Genomic DNA, 25,219 nt, shown 5'->3' on the forward strand with positions numbered 1-25,219 from the left:
CCTTCTACCAGACCTCTCCTACCCAGTCACCAGACAGTCCTCTAAACGTCCACCCTCAAGGCTAAACCCAGTCCACGATTGGCGAAATCGTCATATTCGTCACTTATTTAGCATACATTCTCTTCCCACCCCTACTCCCCGGCCCCGCCCCGTTTGTGACAGGGATTGTCGCCTAAGCGCTTCGTCTTGGAACTTGATTGGCTTCTTTTCCAGCCCCGCCTCCGTTTCCTCCCACCGCCCGCCCCGCCGCGCTCCCACAGCGGCGGGCGGATCTCAGTACGCAGGCGCAGACGCTGCCTCTCTATTCTGGTGGCCCGCCCTCCCTCCTCCCCTTCCCACCCCTTCTCCCCTCCTCTCCCGGCCTGCGCGCGCGCGTCTTCCTCCTGCACGCGCCGCCTCTAGTCCAGCACTCACGCCGGAGCTTCTGACCCGCGCGTTCCTTTTCCCCTCCGGCTGCGGAGCGGGCAGGATCCTGCACCGTGGTCGCGGGAGAAGAGGCAGCCTTGGCGGGCTCGGGCGCCTGCAGCGGCGCGCGATCCATCAGGCGGATCATACCACCGCCCGACAGCACGCGGGGGGAGCCGCCTGCCCCGCCGCACACGTCTCGGCAACCCCGCGGGGCTGAGGCGTCGCCGCGCCCCGGAGCCTGAGCGCGGAGCCGGCGTCCACCCCGAGGTCGGAGCCCCGCGGGCCGCGCCCGCCGCCGGCCCCACCCATCCGGGTCGAGGAGGCCAAGGCCATGGCCGAGACTGAGGAGCGGAGCCTGGACAACTTCTTCGCCAAGAGGGACAAGAAGAAGAAGAAGGAGCGAAGCAACCGGGCAGCGAGCGCCGCGGGCGCTGCGGGTGCCGCCGGCGGGAGCCTCGCAGCCGCTGGCGCGGCGGGCAGTGGGGCAGGCGTGGGAGCCCGGCCGGCAGACGGCGGGACCGCGGGAGCCGCGGGCTTTGGTGCCGCCACCAAGGCCGTGACGAAGGTGAGGGGCCGGGATTCGGGGCCGGAGCCGCGCGCTTGCGCCCATGTGCCTGCCTCCGCCTGTCTGGCGGAGCGTCCGGGGGCCGGCCAGAGGGCGGACGGGCGCGGAAGCCGGCCACGTGACGTGGGCTTCTCATGTCTGGCCCGCTAGCCTCCTCGCGCGACCCCTTCCACCCTGCTCCCTGCCCACCCAGGTGCTCCCTGCCCACCCAGGTGCACCCAGCGTCACTTGTCTTGAGCCAAGACCGAGGCAGCAGCACCCTCAGGGGGCAGTTGGTTTGGTTCCGAAGTGCCCCCAGCACACAGCGGCATTTATCGTGTGACGTTTACTGTGAGTTAATTTAGTGTTCTGACTTAAGCCTAGGAGTCGGAGCTGAATTTTCTAACAATTGCATTTGTGGTCACTCTAATTGGCATGATTTAGCCTCTAAGACGGTGGAAAAAGAAGTCACATGGCAACATTAAGGTAGACGTTTAGTTGTGGGCTTACTGTTGACTTTTTCATTTGACTTTTCCTGGTTGATTTAAAATTAACAGCTCTTGTGAAGGAACCAGGTGGAAGTAACTGTTGAAAGGGCACGTTGTCCTCCAGCCTAGTCGACCTCGGGATCAAGCAAGGGCTGTGGCCAGAAAATGAGTCCATACTTTAGGTTCCAGGCACTTGATCCACTTTTCATAGTCTGATATCTGCCTTAGTGGTATTTTTACGAATATCTTTAATCAGATGGTATGTGTTTTACAGGATGAAGATGAGTGGAAAGAATTTGAGCAAAAAGAGGTTGATTACAGCGGCCTCAGAGTTCAGGCGATGCAAATAAGGTATGGACTGGTTACAAAAATGTTTAGATAGCCCTAAGGATAGGTGTTGTATGTCTGGCTTTTCTTTGGCCCCAAAACAGCACCATAGTAGCCTTGCACTCTACATATGCTTGCTAGGGCTCTAACAGTGTCTGTTCCTTCTCTCGGTGATAGTCATTCTATATGCTGATCAAATTAGCTGCGAGCTCCAAAAATCCTAGGAGAGCTTGCCTACTTCCAGTCCTGGCTAGGTTTTTTTTAAAGTTCAAGAGAACAGTAGTTTTGAGAAATTGGATTGGTTGGTTTTTAGAGAATTTGAAATTAAGAACATATTTTATCAGGTCCAATTTATGGTGGTCAATTTTAGATTCATGTAAATAAATGCCATATTTTGAGGGATTGGTAAAGTAGAAAAAAACAAGTGGATAGACAGTTCTATTGGTCTAAGATTTAAAATTTTGTAATTTTAGTTTGTATATGCTAGTGACCACATGGCACAGTGGAGGAAATATTTTTTCATAACGAAACACTGTCTTTTGGCCTTGCTAGATAGTAATATTTATGGTCTTTATTCATTCACAAACCAGGGCTAATTTTGACATCTGTTGAATACCTACCACAGCTAGGGATTAATGTCCTAGGCTCTTTCACATCATTTCATGAACTTAACCAAGGTGAAACCTGATTGATAATGGGAAGCTTTGATGGAATGCAGCTTCTTCACTCTTGAGATTCCTCAGTAGTAATGTTAAGTAGAAATGATTAGACTGGAGTTTCAATTCTTAACCATTTGGGTTTATGGAACTGTCTGCACGGGTGGGTCCTTGCCTTGTGGAGTAAGGCTCCTGGGCCTCCTTCCCTGACTGCAGACCCCAGACTTCGGAGTCTTGAAGTCCTAATGATGGGAAGGATAGTGTTTGGTTGGGTTGAACTTACTCAGCATGAGAGCACTTTCTGAGGGGAAAATGTTTCAAGTTCACTTAATGTTAGAAATTGATTTTGTTGTATTATGGGTGATTTTAAACTACACCTGTTTCTCTGGCATTGAATATATATATTCAAGGCTATTTTAGTCTTTGTTTCTGGCTACTCCTCAGACAGCGAAACATTCCTTACATTACTTACATCCTTCATCCTTACATCCTTTGCCAGGGGCATAAGTAAATCTCAGCTAGAATGAGTGTTTAAGTACTGCTTGACCTGAGGTAGACCATCTTTTATATTGTGGGGTTTTCCATTATTCTTAGCATCTAGTCACTGCCCCTAAGTGTTGGTCCAAAGATCTTCCTCTAACCTACTAACATTGAAAAACATACCTTCTTCAGGAAGCTGCTTTTGTGTATCCTCAGTCACTGTGGAGTCTGGGGCCTGTATTTCCATTGCCTTTATAAATCTTTCAATCAAGGGGAGACTAGCAGCTTCCAGGAAAGGCTCAAGACTGAGAAGCCATCCGAGGTCTTATAACAGGACTAAAATTTTCACTTAATATACTCAATGTCTTTATAAACTGTGTATTAAATGTTCTTGACAGTGCAACTCGATGCTGGGGTGGAGGAGAAAAGACATCTTTCATAGGAGTGGTTAGTCACACCAAAGGGATGGAGTTCTTAATGTGGCAAAATGATGGACTTTAGGAGAAAGATAAACCTAAGTTTGCGTTTTAGCCCTGCTGCTTGTGTATAACCTTGGGCAAGTCACTACTTTTGAATGTTGGTTCTTATCTGCAAAATTGTGACGACTACTCAAGTGTTGTAAGGATTTTGAATAGGGTGTTTGTAAAATACCCACTTGATTAATATTAATCTAGATAAGTGGGTAAATTAGAATGTGTTACTCTTGGGAATTCTCTGCTATTTAACCACGAGGCACTTGACTTACAATTACTAAGATTTGAGGAGAAGGAGTAGTGACGTCCCAGAGGTTATCATGACTCATATCGGACTCTGGTGAGTCAGTTCACTGGGACATGAAAGGAGAAAATGACACCTAAGGGCCAGCATGAGTATAACCTACAAACACAAGTTCTCTGAGTGTTCAGTGTTGCCAGAGAAGAACCCTTGTCTTCTGTAGCTTGGTCTTACCTTGAGATAGAAACCCTTAAAAGGGAAGAGAGATCAGATTTTTTTCTTTTCTCTGGGATTGGGAGGTGGGGTTCCTTTATTCCTTCAGTATCTTTTCTTCCCATGAGAGAGGCAGCTTTGCTCCCTCAGTATGGGACAAGGAAAATGAAACTTTGGAATTTGGCTTAAAATATCTTGAAATTCCCAGCTTATAGTCTTACTTTTTTCTTCCAACTTTTTGCTGTGGAAAATTACAAACCTCAGAGAAGTTACAAGAAAGTAAAGTAAGTACCCGTATACTCTGCTTACTTCTATCTACCCGTCATTTTGCTACATTTGCTTTACCTTTAGTTCACTGCAGATATTGATACACTCTTGAAGTTCTTGACACTTGTCTTTATATAGTAGGTTGACAAGCTGGACTTTTATCGAAGATAAGTGTTCATTTGAAGGGGAAAATTTCAATAGCAGCAAACATACTGTATTAACAACCCATCTCACATTTACCAACTAGTCCAGGATTTTAAGTACCAAGAGTATTATTATAAGGACATGTGTCAAATTTGTGTCTAGTTTAATAGATTTCATTCAAGGTCATGTCATTACTTACCAATAAATTCTTGAGAGGGAAGCCATTGAGATTACTTCTGCATCCAAACCGAATCTAGTGTGGCAAATATTTGTGTGACTGCTACACATTGTGCTGGGTCTTGGTGTTGTAAAAATAACTCCTGCTGTACTTACACACCAGCAGATTGTTCCAGCGATGTGCAGGGTGTTATGGGGCACGGGAGAGAGAGACAAAGTCTACCAGGAAGGGGTAGAGAAAGAGCCCTTGGATGAGGTGCAGTGACATTTAAGCTGCCAGGCATAGTTCATTGGGCCGTTTCTGTCTCCCCATTTTACTGTCATAACAGTTGCTGGGTAATAGTGTCAAACCAGTGGAGATGCCCAGCATTCCAGCAGAAACACAGCCCAGGCTGATTTTGTCTTAGCTGCTTCCCCTTTAGGATACATAAATTCTCATGTAATATCCTTTGAGATAAGGCAGTAAGAATGTTCTGTTCTTTATAAATACACTGCTGTAGGATGTGTAATCCTGAACAGCCTTATTAAAGAAAGTGAATTCCTCAAATCTCAAAATAGAGAGAATTTCTGTGTCATATCTTAGAGCTGTAAAGAAGATAAAGTGAAATGAGACAACCTGAAAGAATTGGGCTGTGTGGTCCCACTACTTGGCTCTGCTACTTTGTAGCCCTGGAAAAGTATTTAAATGTCTGAGTATCAGTGTTGTTGTATGTACAATGGGTTTTCTCCCTGCCTTAGTGTTGTTTCAAAGTTTAACTTTGTAAAATTGGAACGCTGCTGGCATAGTAGACATTCCTAGCACCGTCATTCCCCTACCCCACCAGTAGTGCCTTACAGACATGCATATTTAAGACAGTATACTGTGAATTGTGCTGTGAATTTACGATAGCATCATAGTGTTTAAAATTGCCCAGTTCAGCTGATGAGAAGCTATATATTACATGTGGGTCAGAGACAGGAGTTTAGTCTAAGTGTGCTTGCAGCATGGTTCTTGTTCTGGCTTTGGTATTTAGGAGTTTGACGTTTACTGGAGTGTGCAAATATGAAAAAGTAATAGGATATTTAAATCATTTCTGCCTTACCATTAGTGCTGTGGCATTTTGGCAAGGTTCCTGGCATCTCTGGGCCTTAGTTCCCTCTGTGGGATGCAGGGTCTTGACTAGACAATTTCCAATATTTCACTTAGCTAGGATTTGAGAATCTTAAGAAGGGCTAAATGCTAAGCTGACTTTTTGTGCTGATTATAGATAATGCAGTCCATCTAATTAACAGATTACTTTTTTAGTAACAGTTTATCATTAGAAATAATTTTAGATTGTGATTACTTGTTTCTTCACTTGTCTCTGATGGTAAAGAGGTGATAAATACTAGACATAAAGAATCTTTTAACTTGGGACTCTAAATAGTCTGTCAGACCAAACTAGAGTTTTTCTTTAAAAATTTTTGTGAATTAGCCCTGACTGGTATGGTTCAGTGGATTGGGTACTTGCCTGCTAACCGAAAGGTTGCCAGTTCAATTCCTGGTCAGGTCACATGCCTGGGTTGCCGGCCAGGTCCCTGGTTGGGAGCATGCCAGAGGCAACCAGCTACTGAAAGCTGTCACAGCTGGGGTGCATGAGAGTATAAAAGGGCTAAGAAGGCACTTAAGTCTTTGTGGGGGTCTTCACCTCCCTGTCTGGCCTGTGCTGGGTTTGCTGGGACATTACTGATTAGTTCATTGCAGCTAGGTGAATAACACCTATGGTTTTTACTCACAATCCAAGCAGGTTACATTATGGTGTAATTACATTGGCATAGCTTCAGAAGTGGATTATGTCTCAAAAACAATTTTTTTTTTGATGATAGTTCTGTTATGTTTGGATACCACTTCTACATTGCTGCATAAATTATGACCTTCATATCCCTACCTCATCATTCATTCCACTCAATAAGCTTTGGAAAACAAGGCATACTGTTGGTGTCTTTTTTAAAAAAACATGTTTTCCTGTTTGTTTTTCCCAAATGAGAACCACTCTTTTTTTTCCCATCATGAGTGGTATACGTGCTGCTTGTGTGAGAATTCAAGTGAATGTTTCAAATCACATAATAGTGAACAGCAGTCTGTGCCAGGCACTGTTCTCAGTCTGTTAGCTCACCCCACCTTCACATGGGGCCGTGGCCCCGTCTTACACGGAGCACACTCAGGCGGACAGGGGCTTAGTCACACTCAGGGTCTCCTGGCTGGTAAATGGCAGCACCAGGGTGATTTGAACCAGGCAGTCTGGCTTTAAAATCTGCTCATAACTGCCTCTTGCATGAGGAAGAGAAAGTCGTGCATTCCAGCACCCAGCTACTTTTTTTTTATCCTTAGCCGAGGACATTCTTTCGTTGCTTTGGGAGGGAGGGACGGACGGACGGACGGACAGACACACACACACATCAGTCGGGTGCCTTCTCACGTGCATCCCAAGCGGGACGGTGCTCCAGCCAACTGAGCCATACAGGCCAGGGCCCAGCTGCTTACTCTCAACATCTTAAAAATCATTCTAGATGTCTTCCTATTTCAGGGGTAGAAAGTTTGTTTTAGTAAGTTGTTGGTTTATATAACAGGCCTAACATTTTATTTAAATGGCTGCACAGGACTCTCTCTTAACGAAAAGGAAAACTGCAGGGTGGCTTGACCATATTCTATATCCTTTCTTCCACCCAGAGGATAATCTTAAGCAAAATCGTACTATAAATGCAGACTAGAGAGAGGGTTGTTCCCTTCTCCCCTTCCTTATTGCCACCCTAAGCCTTTAAATTCTGGAATCATTCTTGTTCGTGGACAGTTTACATGGTGCCACCATTATCATGTAAATTTTTTAATAAATGCCTTTAAAGGAGACCATTGGCTATCTCAGGACTTTGTTATATAGCCAGGACTTGTCCCGTTTGAAAAGAAATGGAAGGAAAGTACCTTCAGGTGTCCTTCTGCAGCGGTCAGGAGAGGCTGTGGTGTTCGAAGGGCCTGTAGTCTGGGCGGGGTCATCTGGGCACTGCGAGGGCGGCCGTGATAGTGGGTGAGATAGCAAAAGGGGAAAGTGTCTGGAAGGCCGAAGGTCAGAGCTTTAGGTAACAGCCATGTTTCGTTTGCTTTTTTAACAAGGAGAAGGGTAGTCAGAATAGTGGAGACTGAACACACTGAAAACTAGGGGGAACCCCGACGGCATGGGAAACAGTTCAGAGAACAGGCTGGGAGTTGGTGCCTGCGGGGGCAGCGTCAGCGGGGGCAGTGTCAGTGAGGGCAGTGTCAGCGAGGGCAAGGAGCTGGGAAAGGGCAGTTCGATCTGGCAGAACCTCCCTGCTGTGGAGCCACCAGTGTAGAGAGACCAGATATGCTCTTGATAATTTAGAACATTCAGGTTTACATAAAGTCATAATAAGTAATCTAGCAAAAGGAAAAATAATCAAAGGAAACTTGGAGAAATTATAGGTTTCTGACTCAAGCCAATTTACGAATAAAGAAGTTTTTAAATGGCATTAAAATAAACACTGCAAGCAGTCTTAGGATGCTGTGTACCACTGGGGACAGCTTTTGCATTTACAATCACTAAGTAAGCCAAAGACTGAGTTCTTATATTCTCTTCCTTTTTTAAGTCAGTGACATGTATCTGGTGTTAGTGGCCTGTTCTGCGTATTTCTGTCAGACAGTAGAGACTGGCACTCATTAAATCTGGAGCTCTGATGTTCAAACACTGAGCACTGACTTGTTTTCCTCTGTTGGAATGTGAATTCTAATTTTGATTGTATTTTGTAACCTACTAACAGATTAGCAAATGAAATTATACAACTTTCAAAAACCATTCATTCTGCCCTGGCCAGGTGGCCCAGCTGGTTGGAGTGTTGTCCCGGTGCACCAGCAGGTTTCCTGGTGCAGGTTTCCAGAGACAGCAGATCCACGTTTGTCTCTCACTCTCTCACATCAATGGTCCTCTCCCCCTCTCCCCTCCCCTCCCCTCCCTCCCCTCCTCCCCTCCTCCCCTCTAAAATCTGAGCATATCCTCGAGTGAGGATGAAAATGTATATGTATTTTTTAAACCCACTCATTCCATCACTAAAAATATACTTACCATAAATGCCTGGTTGTATACTTTGGTCCTAGAAAAATCTAGTAATTATACTTTGAATCCTTCAAGTAGCCCTTTTCTCTGCATATCAGGTTAGACGAACCAGTTGTTCTTCCTCCCGTAGTTGCTGAGCCAATAGCTGGCATTCTGTGCTTTCTTGGGGCTGCTGTACACAACCTTGCAGGTTGCCGTAGCCTACCATATCAGTATGTTAAATATTTCTGGACAGTCTTGAGTACCTGAGGTTGCAGAAGGGTAGAGCAGACTGTCATCAGGCCGAGTGGTTTCCTAGGCCTTTTTTCAGCAATGAAATCCTTTTTTCACATGAGGTCAAGTGGAAGTCCTCCTGGTATAGATAAAGTCCCCAAGCTCTCTGTCTCTCTCTTTTTTTTTTTTTTAAGTTTTATTTTATTTTAATTGTTGAAGTACAATTTTCTACCTTTTACTCCCATCCCAGCCCACCTACCCAGTCCTCCCCACCTCCCTCCCATTTCCACCTGCCCCTAGTTTTTGTCCATGTGTCCTTTATATTTGTTCCTGTAAACCTCTCCCCCTTTCCCCTGAAATTCCCCTGAAATTCTCTGTCTCTCTTAAACAAGTGAGCCCTGGAGCTTTATAGAGCTTAAGTGACTTCTTCAGGGTCACACAAAACCAGCATCTCTAGAACTGAAGATTTGCACTGACAGTTTTTCTGGTGGTTCTGTAATTGAATTCACTTGCTTGCTTTTCCAATAGTGAAAAGGAAGAAGATGATAGTGAAAAAAGAGAAGATCCAGGCGATAACTGGGAAGAAGGTGGAGGTGGCGGTGGTGGTGTAGAAAAATCTTCAGGCCCCTGGAATAAAACAGCTCCGGTACAAGCATCTCCTGCTCCAGTAACTGGTAATTTTAATATTTCATTTTCAAGAAGTTGTCTCCTTATGTATAATTTTATATATGCAGTCAGCTTTCACCTGAATATGTGCATGTGATGGGCGAGCAGGGTTCTCTTCCGTCCCCGGCATGGAGATTTACAGGTGTGTGTTTAAAAACTTCTGCACCCAAAGCAATGTGTAAGTTAAGATACATGCTTTTCTTTAGGCTGGTTAAATTGACGTGTAAACTAAGTTGCCAAATTTGAGTGTGTAAGCATTTATTTCGGTTTTAGACAGTTGACTAAGGGATAGTGGCTGCCTATTCCACCTGTTTGCCCTTTCACCTGCCCCGCCCCGCCCCCATTCCCCATTTCACTCCCTGAATTCCCTGGTGGGCGGGCAGGTGCTCTCATTCCCGAGGGGGTAAAAAGTGGTTCTGGGCGGTGAGGAAATCCAAGGTCTTGCCGGGGTTCTGTGCATACTGTGCATATCTGTGGTGTTAGCACAGGGGGCTTTTAGGGAAAAGGGTGTTTAAAGGGCCCCTTGGAGGCAGTAATGGGGAAGAAGTTGAAGAACGTTGCTTTAGTACAGCAGTTTTCAACCTTTTTCATCTCATGGCACACAAAAATTAATTCTGTGGCACACCAAAAAAATATTTCTTTTAGCCCTGGCTGGCATAGCTCAGTGGAATGAGCGCGGGCTGGGAACCAAAGTATCCCAGGTTCCATTCCCAGCCAGGGTACATTCCTGGGTTGTAGGCCATAATCCCCAGCAACCTCACATTGATGTTTCTCTCTCTCTCTCTCCCTCCCTTCCCTCTCTAAAATAAATAAATAAATAAATAAAATCTTTTTAAAAAATATTTCTTTTGCTGATGTGACCAAAAAAAATAAAATAGTGTAATTTTGATTCTTTCATACTGGGTGGCTATTGTGTTGGCTCTTGTTATTTTTTTATTTAACAGTCTGAGGGAAAAGAGGTCAGTGCTCCTTGCGGCACACCGGTTAGGTATTGCTGCTGTCGTGTATATCCGTTATTTTATCCCAAGTAATATAAAGAAAAACAAACCACCCCAAATCGTACTGTCCAGAGATCACAAATAACCACCATGTCAATATTTTTGCATCCTTTCTGGCCTTTTGCTGTATATGTGTTTTTCCATGTAACTCTTTTTTATCTGGGTCTGTCAGTGGCCGCTGTGCACTCCGCACTGCTGAGTCCATCGCCCAAGGCTCAGTCCTCCTCTACTCAGCCCCATCAGTGGTGTCGGCCGCAGAGTTCGCCCTGACGAAGCGGGCCCTTCTGTCGGGTTCCAGGGCGCTGCGTTCTCAGTCTCCCTTGGCCGTCTCTGTGTACCAGCCACCTGTAGATTTATATCACAGCTCAGCTCTCCTGAACGCCCGGCGTGTTTATTTAACTGCCTGCACCGCATCCCCAACTCAGCCTTTCCAGACCTGGACTCGTGTATCTGCTGCACCCGCCTGCCTTTCTCGTTCATGTCGGTGCTGTTCTTTCAGTCCCTCAGCCTCCAACTCGGGGGCCATTTTTGAGCCTTTCTCTTGCTCCAAACATGATTTTAATCTGTCTGTAAATTCTTGTTGGCTTACGTACAAAATAAATTGAGATTTTATGACTAGTTTTCAGCAGTTCCACAGCCAGCCCCTGTTTTTGAACTGTCATCTTGTTACACAGATTACCAATATCGTTTCTTGCCCGGGCTGCCTGCCCCTCCACAGACACTTTTCCCAGCGCAGCCAGTGGCGAGAGGGGTCTTTCCAGATGCAGCGGAGCGTGCGCTGTGCTGTTTGTGAGCCGCCCGCAGCGTCCTCTCCGGTCCGCATGGAAACTAACATTGTCGGGGACTTGCAAGGCCTTAGACGCCTGGCCCGCGATCCTCCTTTTTTCCAACTTTGTCTTTCTCTTAATCTGAACTTGCCCACTTTGCTGTGCAAGCTCTTTGTACTGATATTTTCAGCCTGGAATTTTCTTTATATTGGGAGTTGGTAAACTTTTTCCATAAAGGGCCAGACGATAAATAATTTAGGCTTTGAGGGCCCTAAAGACTCTGCTTCATACTCAGCGTTGCCATTTAGCACCAGTACCGTGGACACTACGTACACCCAGTGAGTGTAGTTGTGTTCCAGTGTAACATTACATACAGAATGAGCTGTGGGGCCAGCTGTGGCTGGTCTGCCAGCTCTAGGTGTGCTTGCTGCTTCCTTTCAGTCCTTTGCTCCATTTTCACCTCGTCGCTGGCAGCCCTTCAGGACCACCCCATGTAACACCACAGCCCCTTCCAGCGCCACCCTGCTCAGTGCTTGCCTTCTTTACAAACCCGTCTCTACTTTACTTTTTGGATGGCACCTGTCTTTTTACATATCCTGTTTGCTGCGTCTAGAGTAGCACTGTCCAGTAGTACTTTTTGCAGTGGTGGAATATCACTGTGCAGTGAAACATCGATGTGTGGGAGAAACATCTTACCGGCTGCCTCCCATGCAACGCCCAGCCTGGGACCTGGCCCGCAACCCAGGCCCACGCCCTGACTGGGTCCATCGAACCAGTGACCTTTCGGTTCATAGGCCAGTGGTCAGGCCACTGAGTCGCACCAGCTGGGGCTTATTAGTCATCTTTAGAATTAAAAATAAACAGCACAGGCATTTTATTAAATAAGTTTTTCTTTTTAAATACATGGCATCATATGTAATGCACTACCTAGGCAAATAAGTGACTGTCCACCCACACTTCCTGGTATATACGCTGAGCACTAAAGTGGCCATGCTCCAAAAGGCCGTCCTTGATGAGGCCTGTCCCTGAAGTGCAGCAGAGTCCTTCCCACGTCCAGGACGCTGACTTGCAGACTCATTTATGTAAATGATTGAGTTGTACATGGAAAGGTCAGAGGACTGCCCTGAAAAGTAGAGTGTTTTCACCTTCAGACACTCCCAGACAACTGACGTTACTTCTATTGTCCAGGTATCGGGTTCATTTCTGGAATTGACAAGTGATCAGGATTACAAGACTAGTTCATTAATATGCCAAGCATCTGAATATTTTCTCTAAACTGTGATGCAATGTTAGTTACAGAAACCCCAGAACCGGCCATGACTAGTGGTGTGTATCGGCCTCCTGGAGCCAGGCTAACCACAACGAGGAAAGCACCCCAAGGACCACCGGAAATATACAGTGATACGCAGTTCCCGTCCCTGCAGTCCACCGCCAAGCACGTTGAAAGCCGGAAGTAAGTGCCCTGCTTCGCAGGCCGGGTTTTGGAACCCTGTCCCTTGGTTGGGGGTGGGAGGTAGGAGACACAGAACCCATAGGGAGGGGGTGCTGTTGACTGGTAAACCCCCGGCTGCACCTGACGGGCAGCTGAGAATTAGGGTGGGACTTGTTTAGGTGCCCTGGAGGGGCAGAGGGGAAGGGCATCAAGGACAAACCCTGTCTGCAGAAGCTTCCCTTTCCCCTGGTTCATGTTGTTCTGTAGCTGTGACAAAGCTGCCATGCCATTCTCCCAAGCTGGAAATTTTTGAGTGCATTATTCCTGGTTTACGGTCCTTATGATACGGAAACTAGAAATGAAAGAGCAATGTTTTGTTGTATTCCCAGTAAATGTGAATAGGTGGAAGATGTTGGCATTTATAAGTCTAATATTAAAATCTTATTTCAGCAGGTACTTAAAATGAATGCTACCTGGAGTTAAATGACCACATATGGTACATCCACATCTTGCTTAGAGCCATGAATTTTTAAAATAAAATGGGAAGAATTGAATTATAAGTGATAGATGGAAATAATTGGGGTTTTTTGGGGGGGGGGTTGACTTCTTTTAAAGTAAATCCCAGCCCTTCTGCCTCTCTGAGACCACAGCTGGCGTGAATTTAAACCTCCGCTTGGACTTGCTCCTCTGCCCTGTCCTACAAAATAAGGGTTATCAACCCACGCACTCCTCCTCCTCTACCTGACCCACCCCCAGGAAGTAGAAGTGAGGGGAAGTCATTGAATACTGAGTAGACTTCACATGAGTGAGAAAATTGTTGCTCTTACTTATGCATAAAGGGAGGTGTACTGTCTGTCTGCCAACATAAAAGTGAGTCTTAGAAGGAATCACGGTGTTATCGGAGAGCTTTTTAACTTTCCACCTGTCTTCAGGCTGGTCCCAAAATAGGTTTGCAGATACTAGTGAGTCCTGCACTAGGTTTTGCTACTACTTAACATGGAACCGTGGAGCTTCAGTTACAGTGTGCTCTGTTTTCTATTCAGTTGAAGCCTTAAAAGTGGTTTGATAAAGATTTTATATACTGGTGTGGCCCTCCTGTCTCTCCCTCAAGATTCCCCTAAGGGTGGTTTTGTTTTTTTCTTTTAACTCAAGGAAGAATATTTTAAAAACAACCTCAAGAAATATTTACTGATTACATTTATTTTCCCTTAGGGATAAAGAAATGGAGAAGAGCTTTGAAGTAGTAAGACACAAAACTAGAGGTAGGGATGAGGTTGCAAAAAACCAGGCCCTTAAACTTCAGCTAGACAACCAGTACGCTGTGCTCGAAACTCAGAAAAGCAGCCACACACAACACAGTTAAGGAATGGTCTTTGCTAACCCTGCTAAGGTAACTAGACCACAGCTAACCACCACGAACAGCCACTCATCACCTCACCTCTGCTGGATCTACCGCAGCCGATGCAGACCCCTCGATGTAAGGGACCGGCCCCGTTGCACTATGGAAGTTTCATGTGTCACAGCTGCTCTTTATGTGTATTGAATATAGGGGGATTCTCACTGTTATAAATGTGTGAACTAGATTCAGCAGTGTCCTTTCATGATACTTACTCTGCAAATACAAAAAAAAAAAACCTCCACAAAAACTGCAGCCAGTGGTCATTTCAAAATCTTTTTATGTTCAGATACTGAGCCTTTGTAAGGTTGACTACCTCAGATTTGCTGCACTCATGTGGACTTCATGTGGATCACAACTTCTGGACAAGAAGGTTACAGCTCTTAAGTGTCGGTGTGAAACTTGAAACCAGCTCTACTGGATTCCTATCAGAAATCCTGCAGAAAGTCAGCCATCTGGGTTCTGATCTGCTGTAAAAGATGAAGATTTAAGTGACCTTAATTAACCTGCCCTGCGCCCCACCCTTAAGGAATGCTCTCTGTAGTGGGCTGTGGCTGTGTTAGACTTCCTGGGACGTGCCGCTCTCAAAAGAACTGATATGTTCAGATATCTGTGTAGGGCTGTGATTTATAATTTAAACTTTGAGTTGTATTCTGAGGTAACCACAAATTCAACCAAACTTGAGTCCACCAAGTGGGATGGGGGTATGGGGGGGATAATCTTGTTTCTTTTGGAAATTTTTATTTGGATAGTGCTTTATCTATGTTCCACATTAAGGCCTTTTTTTTTTTTTTTGCTTTGACTTGGAAGAAGTTCTTTGACAGAGCATATTGCTTGGTTAAGTAAGTGCCCTGAATATGCATTAGAATTGTGAGATGTCTCATGAAATTGCCAATCCCTAGAGTGGAACCAAATAGCCTTTGATGTAAAGGGCAGTGGATGCAGAGGGCTCTACTTCCGGTGCTGCTAAAGCCTCCTCGAATCAGGTCTAAATTATAAAGTTAACTGCAGTTTCTGCTCAGGCCAAGGGATTCACTAACCTGTTTTATAAATTCAAAGCAATGTGAGCAGAACCTCAGCCTATTGCGTGATCTTTGACAACTTCAAATATACTTGTGCCCAAATGCTTTAAGTTACTGGACATTCTGTAGATGCAGCAATTGCTCCAGGGTGACTCTTAATCAATCTTTCGGTGTGTCTTTATGCTGTTGACTTGGAAAGGGGCAAAAGACAGGTGATGTAGCACTTCTGTTTTGAATAATTACAGCTTAAACTATCCAGCAAATTTTCAGTCCTTCAAAGGGACTTCAGGAAGATACCCAGGATTACCGAAAAGTTTCTTTTCATCTAATGAGATAGCCTGGTAATTGCCTAGTTTTGTATCTTTTGTTCAATAGAAATATTTGAAAGTGGTATGTGACCACTGATGCAGAGTCTGGGTTTCTCTATAATAAATCCCTTAGCCAAATGGTGGGAGTTGCAGACTTGCTACTGGCAAGAGTGAAGCAAACGGGTGAGTAAAACTGTCCCGATGCAGAAGCGTATTTCTGTGGGAATTTAGTCTTGATAAAAGTGTCAGCGCAGGAATCGGACTCCTGGGGGTTGTAGCACCTCCTGACAGGAGCTGCCGGCCGTTGCTGGCTGGGCAATAATGTCGGTGTTACTCGAGGCGGCACCAGGAAGCCTGCCTCCCGGTGTGTCTGGTGAGCTGCTGAGCCAGCCGCGGAGGGGTTGGATGGTTAAGCGAGAAACGGGATTCTTGGTTAAACTGAAAACTTCGTTTGGGAACCAAATATCTTAATAAATCTCTTGGACCTTGAGCCACATACTTTCCCTGAAAATATGCATTTTTTCCAGCAGAATTTTGTTGAGGGTTGTGTTATTGAGGAATGAACTGAAATGGAGAAACGTGGAACTTATTTAATGGCATACTGTACTAGAAATCTGAAGACCTTCAGGAGATTTAAAACCAACTCTTGTTACAACTTTTTAAAAGATTGTGAAATTATCAAAATGCACATGAATCAAGTTTTAATATACTGTATGATGGGTGGGTAGGCTGTCCATTGTACCATTTCTTTCTTTGAATTCTCAGGCATGGTTTGGCAGTGCAAGAACTCTGTAACATTAACAAAGTCAATAAAAAGTAAGTATATGGTTTTAGGAGTCTGGTAGTTTTCATTCTTCACCCTTAACCTATGGCCTGTCTTTGACAGTGGTGAGTTGGTGTCATGCCTCCTTTGCTGCAGGAGGATGATAACATTTTCACCTCAGGAATGAACCCGGAGAAGTGTTTGCAGAGTGCCCTGCAGGTTAGAGAGAGAGACCCGGAATGGAAGTGGCTGCAGAACTGCGATGGACGTTCTCTTCCAGAGAGAGCGCACTGAAACGGACTTCCGTCTTCATTACTGTGTTCAGTTGTGCTGTCTTAAACCCGCAGGGGCTTCACCGCCTCGACCGTGCAGACCGGACACCTGAGGCGCGGTCTTGGAGAAGCTTGTTGGTTTCTCAGATGAGCAGCCATTTCAAATTTCAGGATTTAGTCTAGATTATAGTCCCTAAATTTCCGAAAAAGTATGTTTCAAGTCTTTTTGGTGATGGAGTTTAAATTCACTGTCTGGTCATTCTTGTACTTGAATTTTTTTTCCTGACAGCCCTGTTTAAAATAGAATACACCAAAAAATCAGACAACTCGTCACCTGTCCCCCCTTGTAAGTTCATCCATAGTTTTTAAAACCAATTTTGTTTTTCTGAGTTAAAAGTCACCCTTCAGAAGTACACAATTTTTAAGTGCTTTTTAGTGTATTCCTGAAGTGGTACAGTTGTCACCACCCTTAATCCTGGAGCATTTTCATCAGCCCAGAAAGAAACTGCACAGTGCTAGGGGTCCTCTCCCACTCCCCTCAGCCCCCCAGCCCTCCGGGTCTCTGTAAGTTACTCTGCACGTTTCATGCAGACGGGGCTGCACCTACAGTGTGTGACCTCGGCTGCCTCTGTTCGCCCTGCCTGTTTCTGAGGTGCCTCTTTGCTGTGGCAGGAGTCCACACTTCATCCTCACTGCCAGTCCGTTGTGCGAGTCTACCGCATTTCCTCGATCCCTTGATGAAGGTTTGAGCCGTTCCCCCTTTGTCCTCTCCACGAAGAACACTGGCACAAACTTCCACGGACAAGTTTCTGTGTCAGCGTGTTCAGTGCTTTCGGGTGTACGCCGACTGAGGTGTGAAATTGCCGGGCCTTACGGTGACTTTGAGCATCTGCCCAGCTCTGCCAGAGTGGCCGCACCACCTCATACTCCCCTCAGTGATGCGAGGGCTGTGATTGCTCCCCGTCCTCACAATGGCTCATCACCTGATTCTTCCAGTCTAGACGTCCTGGTTGGTGTGAGGTGGTATCTGATGGCTTTGATGTGCATTTCTGTAATGACGAGTGAAGAACATCTGTGTATACTTACAGGCATTTTGTCTTGGGGGAAATGTCTGTTCAAATCCTTTGCTAATTTGTAATTGAGTTTTTGCCTTTTTATTATTGAACTATAAGCATTCTTTATATATTCTGGATACTAATACCTTGTCAGATACATGATTTGCAAATATTTTCTCCCATCTTAATAGTGTCTTCTGAAGCACAAGAGTTTTTAATTTTGATAAAGCCAAATTTATCTTTTTTTGTTTTAGATGCTTTTGCTTTGGGTATACTTAAGAAATAATTACCTAACCCAAAATCATGAAGATTTAATGTGTGCTCTAAGTCTTGTAGGTTTTTGCTCTTTCATTTAGCTCTACTCCATTTTGAGTTAATATTTTTTTCCTTTTGTTTTATTTTAATCATTTTGAGTTAATATTTGAGTATGGTGTGAAGTAGGAGTCAAATTTCATTCTATTCTTTTATAGGCAAGTATCCAGTTGTCCAGCCCCGTTTTTTGAAAATACTCCTCCATTATTTGGCACACTAAACATTACACCTGTTTCTATTCCTCTGCTAGAATGTGACATTCGGAGTAGAAATGTGTAGGAAGGGGTGTCAGGAGATTGGGGTCTGGGCAGGGTAGGAATGGGGAGTGAGGTCAGGCGGAATGTGGAGTAGAGACAAAAGCTGGGAAGGAGAATCGAGAACAGAGAGAATCACGTAAACTCGTTCTAATAAGGAGTGTCCCAAAGCTGCAGGTTTGTGACTGTTTCGGTTCTTCACCCCACCACTTGGACTGGATGGAAATGACACCCACAGACGCAGGCAAGCTACTGGTTGCTTCTCCCGTGCTTGACACAAAAATAGTGGATGTTACAAAGGATGCAGCAACTGGGTACATAACAGAAGCCGATAGGACTTAAGTTTTCCACTCTTTCACCTGTGAATACCCTGCCCCACCTGAACCTCACAGATAACCCATCAGAGCGTGCAACAAGATGCATGTGAGGGTAAGGCCCTTTCTCTCTAGTGATGCCAGTGAACCGTGTAAGCGCCAGACAAACTGTGCGGACTCATCACTGTACTTGAGCAGAACAGCTTCGGCGTGGGGGGAGAGGTGGGGTTAGCCACGGTGGAGCAGGCAGTCACTTCCTCACTGAAAATGGTAGCAGGTCTAACAGAGGGGATGACTTCAAAACTTTGTTGCAAATATTTAGTGTGATGTTTTAAATTCTGCAGTGATACTTTTGGGAACCTGGTCTTCTGAGAGGAGTTTGGAGGGGGTGGTGTTAGTTTTAGGCCGGAGCAGTTTTTGACCCCAGGCTCTGAAGTTTTCCATCTTAAGCCAGTATATTTTACTTTTTTTCACCTCGTTCTTACACTATCTGGCAATAATTTTCCATATCTTCTCTTAACCCCTGGGTGATTTTACCTGCCCCCACCCCTACCCCGAAAACTTTAATAAAGTTACTTTTGTAAAGAGAGGCAAGATGTACAGAATAAACTTGATTTGAATGTTAGCGTAAGGAAACTCACATTATCCCAGGACAGAAACTTGATCGTCTTCCTGTTTAAATCCAAAGTTTTATTTTTTTTAAGATTTTATTTTTAGAAGAAGAGGAGAAAGGGAGAGAAAAATCCATGTGTAGTTGCCCCTCATGTACCCCCTACTGGGGACCTGGCCCACAACCCAGGCATGTGCCCTGACCGGAACTTAAACCCAGCAACCCTTTGGCTCGCAGGCCAGCGCTCAATCCACTGAGCCACACCAGCCAGGGCTAAAGCCAAAATTTAAACAGTATACCTTCTCTTGAAAAAGACTGCAGCTGCAGTTTTTCTGTGTGAGCCATGTTTTTTGTGAGAAGCAGGCGGCTCTGCAGGTCACTCCCATGGTTTTCCAAGGGCTGCATTCTGGAGTAACCTGGAGACCATTTAAACACTGAGGCCTGGCTCCCACCCCACACACTCTAATTTATTGGTATGATGGGGTGTGACCTGCACACAAGAAATTTTTTTTAAGTCCCCAGTTAATTCTAACGTGCAGCAAAGTTTGGGAACCACTAGGTTATGTCACAAGCAAGAGTGATGGAAGTAGTAAAACAGTCGTGGGGCTAGTTAGAGTATGGAGGAAATCCTTTCACTTGTCCTGGTGCAGAAAGGGCAGCCATACTTCTAAAAGCATGTTTTGTTGACTGTTCAATGGAGGGAAGTAGATAACTAAAATTGGGAGGAAAGACCTATCAGCTGAAATAATAGTCTAATTTTTATGTGTGCATAAAATTTAATTTTTGTTTTTTATAGTTCAGTGTTTCCAGTATGATCATTTTTAATGCTTCCTGTGTCATGACAACGACCTCACCACCAACACACTGACTATAGCTACTTTGTTTCCCTTCTCTACACAGTAACATCATTCTGTTTGACGTGTCTTGGCCGTGAGCCTGGCCATTCCAGAATTTACTCACTGTAAATGTTAAGTGCTTAACCCTACCCCCTGGCTACTTTTAATGTGCCCTTTCGTCTTGTAGCCAGGTTACCACACCTCTGGGTTTTCAGGGTTTCTTTAGAATTCCGTAGCTCTCCCTGGTGACTGTGGAATGAACCATAATTAACTTTACCAGAGGTGAGCTCAGCCCCTGGAAGCTCAGACGCCCGTACCACCTGCACGCGTAGCCTGTGGTTCCGTTCACTCCCCAGCTGCCGCCTTTTAGGGTCACATTATGGGCCGCACTTCAGCATCCTGTTTAATGGGCGCATAGAGGAATCCTCTGAGGCTTGTCTTGGGCTTTAACTTGCTGGGACTATGGTGGTTTTCTTCCTGGGTGTGTCTGGTTTTACAGTTCAAATACATGTCTTTAATTAGAGACGAAATTAAACCTGGGAGTCGGGAACTCCAACCTCAGTGGCACCATGGGGATGGGGCGAACGCAGGCTGCAGCCTCCCATCATGTCCCTTTGCTCCTCCCTGGCATTCCCTTTTTTAGAACCTCAGCTCCATTGTGTCAAGAATGTTAAATAGCAAATCATTCGTTGGAATTTTAAAAATAATAATATTGAGCCTTGGGCCGGGCACTCTTCTAAACATGTAACAGCTGTTGCTCATTTCATCCCTGAAAGACGGAAAACCGGGTCTGGGAGGCTAAGGAGCCTGCGGGAACCACGGCGCTGGCAATCAGGGAGCCGGGACTCGGGCCCAGGAGGCCTGACGCCGGCGGGTCCTTCCCCGGGAGGCTGGGCTCCCACGCCTCCCGCTGGATTTAAGCGCGAGAAGGGAAGTGGGAAACAAACGCCCCTTGGACTCGGACTTGGAAGGCGCCCGCCCTTCGCGGCGTCCCATCCCGCAGCCGGCACGGGAGTCCCAGGGGCAGCTGCTCGCCCACCCACCCTCCTCTCGAAGCGGCAGAATACGGAGCTGATGTTGAGGTGAGTTGTACTATGTTTTAATGGCTGGAGGAGGGAGGTTTTTTTTTAATGTTTTATGAAAAATTTCAAATACATTAGTACAGAGTAGAGTATAACAAGTGTTCTTGAACCCCTAACCTAGCTGGGACAATTACCAATTCACGGCCACCCTCATTTTACCTGTAAACACCTCCCTGTTTCCTGGGTTATTTAAAAGCTAACAACCCCAGACCTAAGTCATCCACGAATGTTTTCCACCCTGGGATACTCAACCATCACACCATTATCACACCTAAAAAGCAGACATTTGCTATCGGATGTCCTGCTGGTGTTAAAATTTCTCTCGTTTCTCACGGCGCTTCCCAGTTGGCTTGTCTGAAGCGGAGTCCAGACGAGGACGACCCATTGCATTTAGCCTTTCAAGCCCCTGGTAGTTCTCCCACTTCATTCTCACCACTTAGTTTTGTTTTTTTTGTTGTTGTTTGTTTGTTTTTAATTTTATTTACTTATGTTTGGAGAGGGAAGGGAGGGAGATAGAGAGAAACATCAATGTGCGGTTGCTGGGGGTTATGGCCTGCAACCCAGGAATGTACCCTGGCTGGGAATCGAACCTGCGACACTTTGGTTCGCAAGCCCGCGTTCAATCCACTGAGCTACGCCAGCCAGGGCCACCACTTAGTTTTTGAAGAAACCTGGTCGTGTGGTTTGTAGGACTTTCCACACTCTAAATTTAGAAGGTTGCTTTCCTACATTTCTTACAAACATGTAGTGTGCTAATTATTTACTGCCTTGACCGGCGGAAGCTGCCCTGCCTTGCGTGTGAATCAGGGGCTCTGGGTCCTGTACTCATCTCTCCTTTACCAGTAGAGGGCGCTGGAGGAACACCGTAGCATTGGTGAGAGACAAGCCCTGTTCTGAGCAGCCAACAGGTGGATGGCAGGGGCCCTCGCGGGTAGACGTGGCTCACACCCTGCAGTAAGCTGCTCTGCCGCTGGTGGGCTGGGTGTTGCCCGCTGTGCTCTCCCCTCACGGGTTTGAGGTTCAGCCTTGAGAGGCCTTCAGGATTCTAAGTCCCTTCCTTGTTCCCTCTCCCCCGGTGCTACGGGGTAGTGGCTTGCTGTTCCCAGTGTACTCTTTTACCGTTCTCAGTAGTGAACCACCCTTTTACTATTTTTTCTCCTTTTTAAATTACTGGTTTAATTTGTTTCCTGACTGAATGCTGGCTGATGAAATGGCACCAGGAATGGTCTTTGGAGACACGCCCTCAAAGATTGGATTTGGGGGATTGGTTTGGCGGTGCCTTTGGCATCGTCCTTGCCAGTGGGAAATGCAATGTCCAGTCCCAATGTGTGCTGGCATTACAACCAAGCTGCCACGTCGCGCACGCGAAGAAGAAGCATCTACTGCAGCAAATGCCTCGGGGCCCCTGGACTTAGGTTTCACGTGACTTTCATGGCAGTGATGACGTCTGCAATGACTAGCGTGCAGTTGCTTCTACAGGCATGTGAGTGCTCACAGAAAGAAATGAGAAACTCAGATCCCTGCACTCTCAGCTCAAGTGACAGTCGGAGGACCAGAAAGCACCGCCCTCCCCACCCCCGCCAGCTCTGATGGAATCATTTCACGTAGCCAGGGGGCTGGTGTTGCGGAAAATTAAACAATTTAATTATGAAAGTTGCAGAATTACCTCTGCTGAATTCACAACCTTATTAAACTTTGTCATGTAAAGTTAAAATATCAGCTGGGGAGGGTGGACCCTGAAACTTGGTGTAGCAGCATCTGCCTGGACTCAGACGAAACCGAGAGTCTAAAACTTCATGTTTCTCTGAGCCTCCCTACCCACTGACAAAATTTGCCTCCTGCGTTACCCTGGAAGATCCTGAGATACCTCCCCTGAGACGCTGCCTTGCAAAGAGATGCTCATGCTCAAGAACTTGTCTGTTGCCACCACACCCACAGCTGGAGTGCCAAATGGGAAAAATTGTAAGCTTTTCCTGGCATGCACTGGCTGAACTCTGGGGAGTAGGTGCGGGAGTGTGTTTGAAAGGTGTTAGAGCAGGAGAACGGAATATAACACAAGATAAAACTCAGTTCATTGGTGTGGATGCACTTCCTAAAGATTCTGGATTTAAAGGATAACAGCTTCCTGGTTTGGATTTGACTAAAACTTGGACTCTGGTGGCCTATGTTTAATGAAGCTGAGATGCTGGAGCTTCCGTAGCACGAGGTGGAGGAGGAAATCAAAAACCCATTTAGCATGCAACACCATACGCAGTTACAACTTTTTTTCTTGTGTTGAGAACTTTTAAGATCTAACCTCTCAGTGACTTGCAGCTATACAGTGCAGTGTTGTTAACTGTGGGTGCCGTGCTGCACATCTCCGGGAACATCCCCGGGACCTGGTTACTTTTTAACGAGAAGCAGTGAAGCTTTGACCACTTTCGCCCATTTCAGCCACCTCCACCCTCACCCCCCACCTCTCACAACCACCAGTCTGTTCTCTGTATCTGTGAGTTTGGGTTTCGTTCATTTACTTCCACAGGCAGCTGAGATTATACAGTATTTGTCTTTCTCTGTCTGAATTCTTTTGCTTAGGATAATTCCCTGAAGGTTCCTGCATATTGCCACAAATGACAAGATCGCCTCCTGTTTTTGGAGTAATGTTCCTCTGTGTGTGTGTGTGTGTGTGTGTGTGTGTACCTATCAGTTACACTTTCCTTCCTCCTCGATGGACTCTCGGGTTGTTTTCGTGTATGGGTGTTGCAAATAATGCTGCAGTGAAAGTGGAGTGCAGATGTTTGCTGGGCTGGCCAAAAAGTTCGTTTTCCCATTAGACAGCTCCGGTAGCGCTTATTTGTCTTTAACTTCATTCGAAACAGTACCTTAAAGGGATCATAGACCACGATGACGTGGGATTTAGTCCAGGGATGCAGAGATGGTTCAGCATCCACAAATCAATCACTGTGATGCACTCCATTAACAAAATGAAGGGTAAAAATAATAGGATCATCTCAATAGGCGCAGGGAAAACAATCAGCAAAATTCAACATCCATTCTGAAAAACTCAACGAAGTGGTATAGAGGGAATGTACCTCAACATAACAAAGGCCTTATGTGACCAACCCACAGCTAACATCACACGCAGTGATGAACAGCTGAAAGCTTTTCCTCTAAGATCAGAGACCAGGGTGTCACTCTCAACACTTGAATTCAACACAGCATTGGACGTTCTAGCCAGAGCAATTAGGCAGGGAACAGAAAAAGCATCAAATCAGAGAGAAAAGTAAAAGGCATGATTTGCAGATGACATGATATTATATATAGAAAGCCCTAAAAACACCAAAAATGTGTCAGAACTAATCAATTCAGCAAACTTGTAGGTTACAAAATCCACATGCAAAAGTTAGTTGCACTCCATACACTAATAATGAATTAAATGAAAGAGGAATTAAGGAAAGAACCCCATTTACAGTTGCATAAAAAAAAATCCCTAGGAATAAATGTAACAGAGGAGGTGAAGGACCTGTAACTGAAAACTAGAACACATCAATGCAAGAAACAGCCCTGGCTGGTGTGCTCAGTGGATTGAGCTCCAGCCTGCAAACCAAAAGGTCGCTGGGCCAGGTCCCCAGCTGGGGACATGTGAGAGGCAGCCCACGGATGTTGCTCTTCCTCTCTTTCTACCTCCCTTCCCCCTTCTCTAAAAATATTTGCATCTGTGTTCATCAGAAATATTGGCCTGTAATCTCCTTTTCTTGTGTTATGCTTGTCTGGTTTTGGTGACGCTGTCCTCATGAAATGAATTTGAAAAGGATTGGTATTCGTTCTTCTTTATTTTAATTAACTTATTTTTATTAAGTGTTTCGGGGTGACACTGGTTAATAAGATGACACAGGTTTCAAGTGTACATTTCTGTTCTGTGTATTGCATTGTGTCCACCCCCCCCCCCAAAGTTAAATTCTTTGAATGTTTGGTGGAACTCACCAGGGAAGCAACATTACTAGTAATCAGTCTGTTCTGATTTTTTACTTCGTGATTCAGCTTTGGTAGGTTTTATGTTTCTAGGATTAATCCCTCTCTTCTAGTTCATACAGTTTATGGCATACGAGTGCTTGTGGCCACCACTTACAACCTTCGTACTTCTGTGCTGTCATTGTAACCCGTCTTCCTTCCTCTCGGATTTTATTGAAGTCCTCTCTTTTTTCTCGGTGGGTCTGGTTATGAAGGTTTGTCAATTTTGTTTATCTTTTCAAAAACCGGCTCTTAATTTACCTTTTGTATTATATTCTTAGTTTCTATTTCATTTATTTCTGCTTTGATCTTTGTTCTTTCTTTTGTTAACGTTGTGTTAAGTTGGTTCTTCTTTTTCTAGTTCCTTAAAAGTAAGGTTACGTTTTTTTCCTTTTTGTAGGACCTTTCTTTTTTCTTTTTCTTTTTTTT

General features: G+C 45.4%; 1 protein-coding gene across 5 annotated transcripts; it reads left to right on the top strand.

Moving 5' to 3' along the window:
• Positions 1 to 397: 397 nt before the first annotated feature.
• Positions 398 to 16,136, top strand: CDV3 (CDV3 homolog). Of its 5 annotated transcripts, none has more exons than XM_036030667.1 (5): positions 398 to 973; positions 1,715 to 1,791; positions 9,242 to 9,387; positions 12,438 to 12,597; positions 13,030 to 13,373. In XM_036030667.1, the coding sequence occupies exons 1-5, from the start codon at positions 740 to 742 to the stop codon at positions 13,040 to 13,042; spliced, it is 630 nt and encodes a 209-aa protein (XP_035886560.1). In that variant the 5' UTR covers positions 398 to 739; the 3' UTR covers positions 13,043 to 13,373. The 5 variants fall into 5 exon arrangements, with proteins under 5 accessions (XP_035886560.1, XP_035886559.1, XP_035886561.1 ...); XM_036030666.1 differs by having other exon boundaries at positions 399 to 973; positions 13,027 to 13,373; XM_036030668.1 differs by lacking the exon at positions 13,030 to 13,373 and adding an exon at positions 14,262 to 16,136 and having other exon boundaries at positions 402 to 973.
• The last annotated feature ends 9,083 nt before the right edge of the window (positions 16,137 to 25,219 follow it).

This window comes from Phyllostomus discolor, chromosome 7 (assembly GCF_004126475.2).
Source record: "Phyllostomus discolor isolate MPI-MPIP mPhyDis1 chromosome 7, mPhyDis1.pri.v3, whole genome shotgun sequence".
Lineage (NCBI taxonomy): Eukaryota > Metazoa > Chordata > Mammalia > Chiroptera > Phyllostomidae > Phyllostomus > Phyllostomus discolor.

Excerpts from the sequence above, each read along its gene's own strand:
- CDV3 (XM_028518065.2), top strand. The coding sequence starts at position 740 with ATGGCCGAGACTGAGGAGCGGAGCCTGGACAACTTCTTCGCCAAGAGG. Across the intron at positions 974-1,714 it reads CCACCAAGGCCGTGACGAAG|GATGAAGATGAGTGGAAAGA; the intron begins GTGAGGGGCCGG and ends TGTGTTTTACAG. Across the intron at positions 9,388-12,437 it reads ATCTCCTGCTCCAGTAACTG|TTACAGAAACCCCAGAACCG; the intron begins GTAATTTTAATA and ends ATGCAATGTTAG.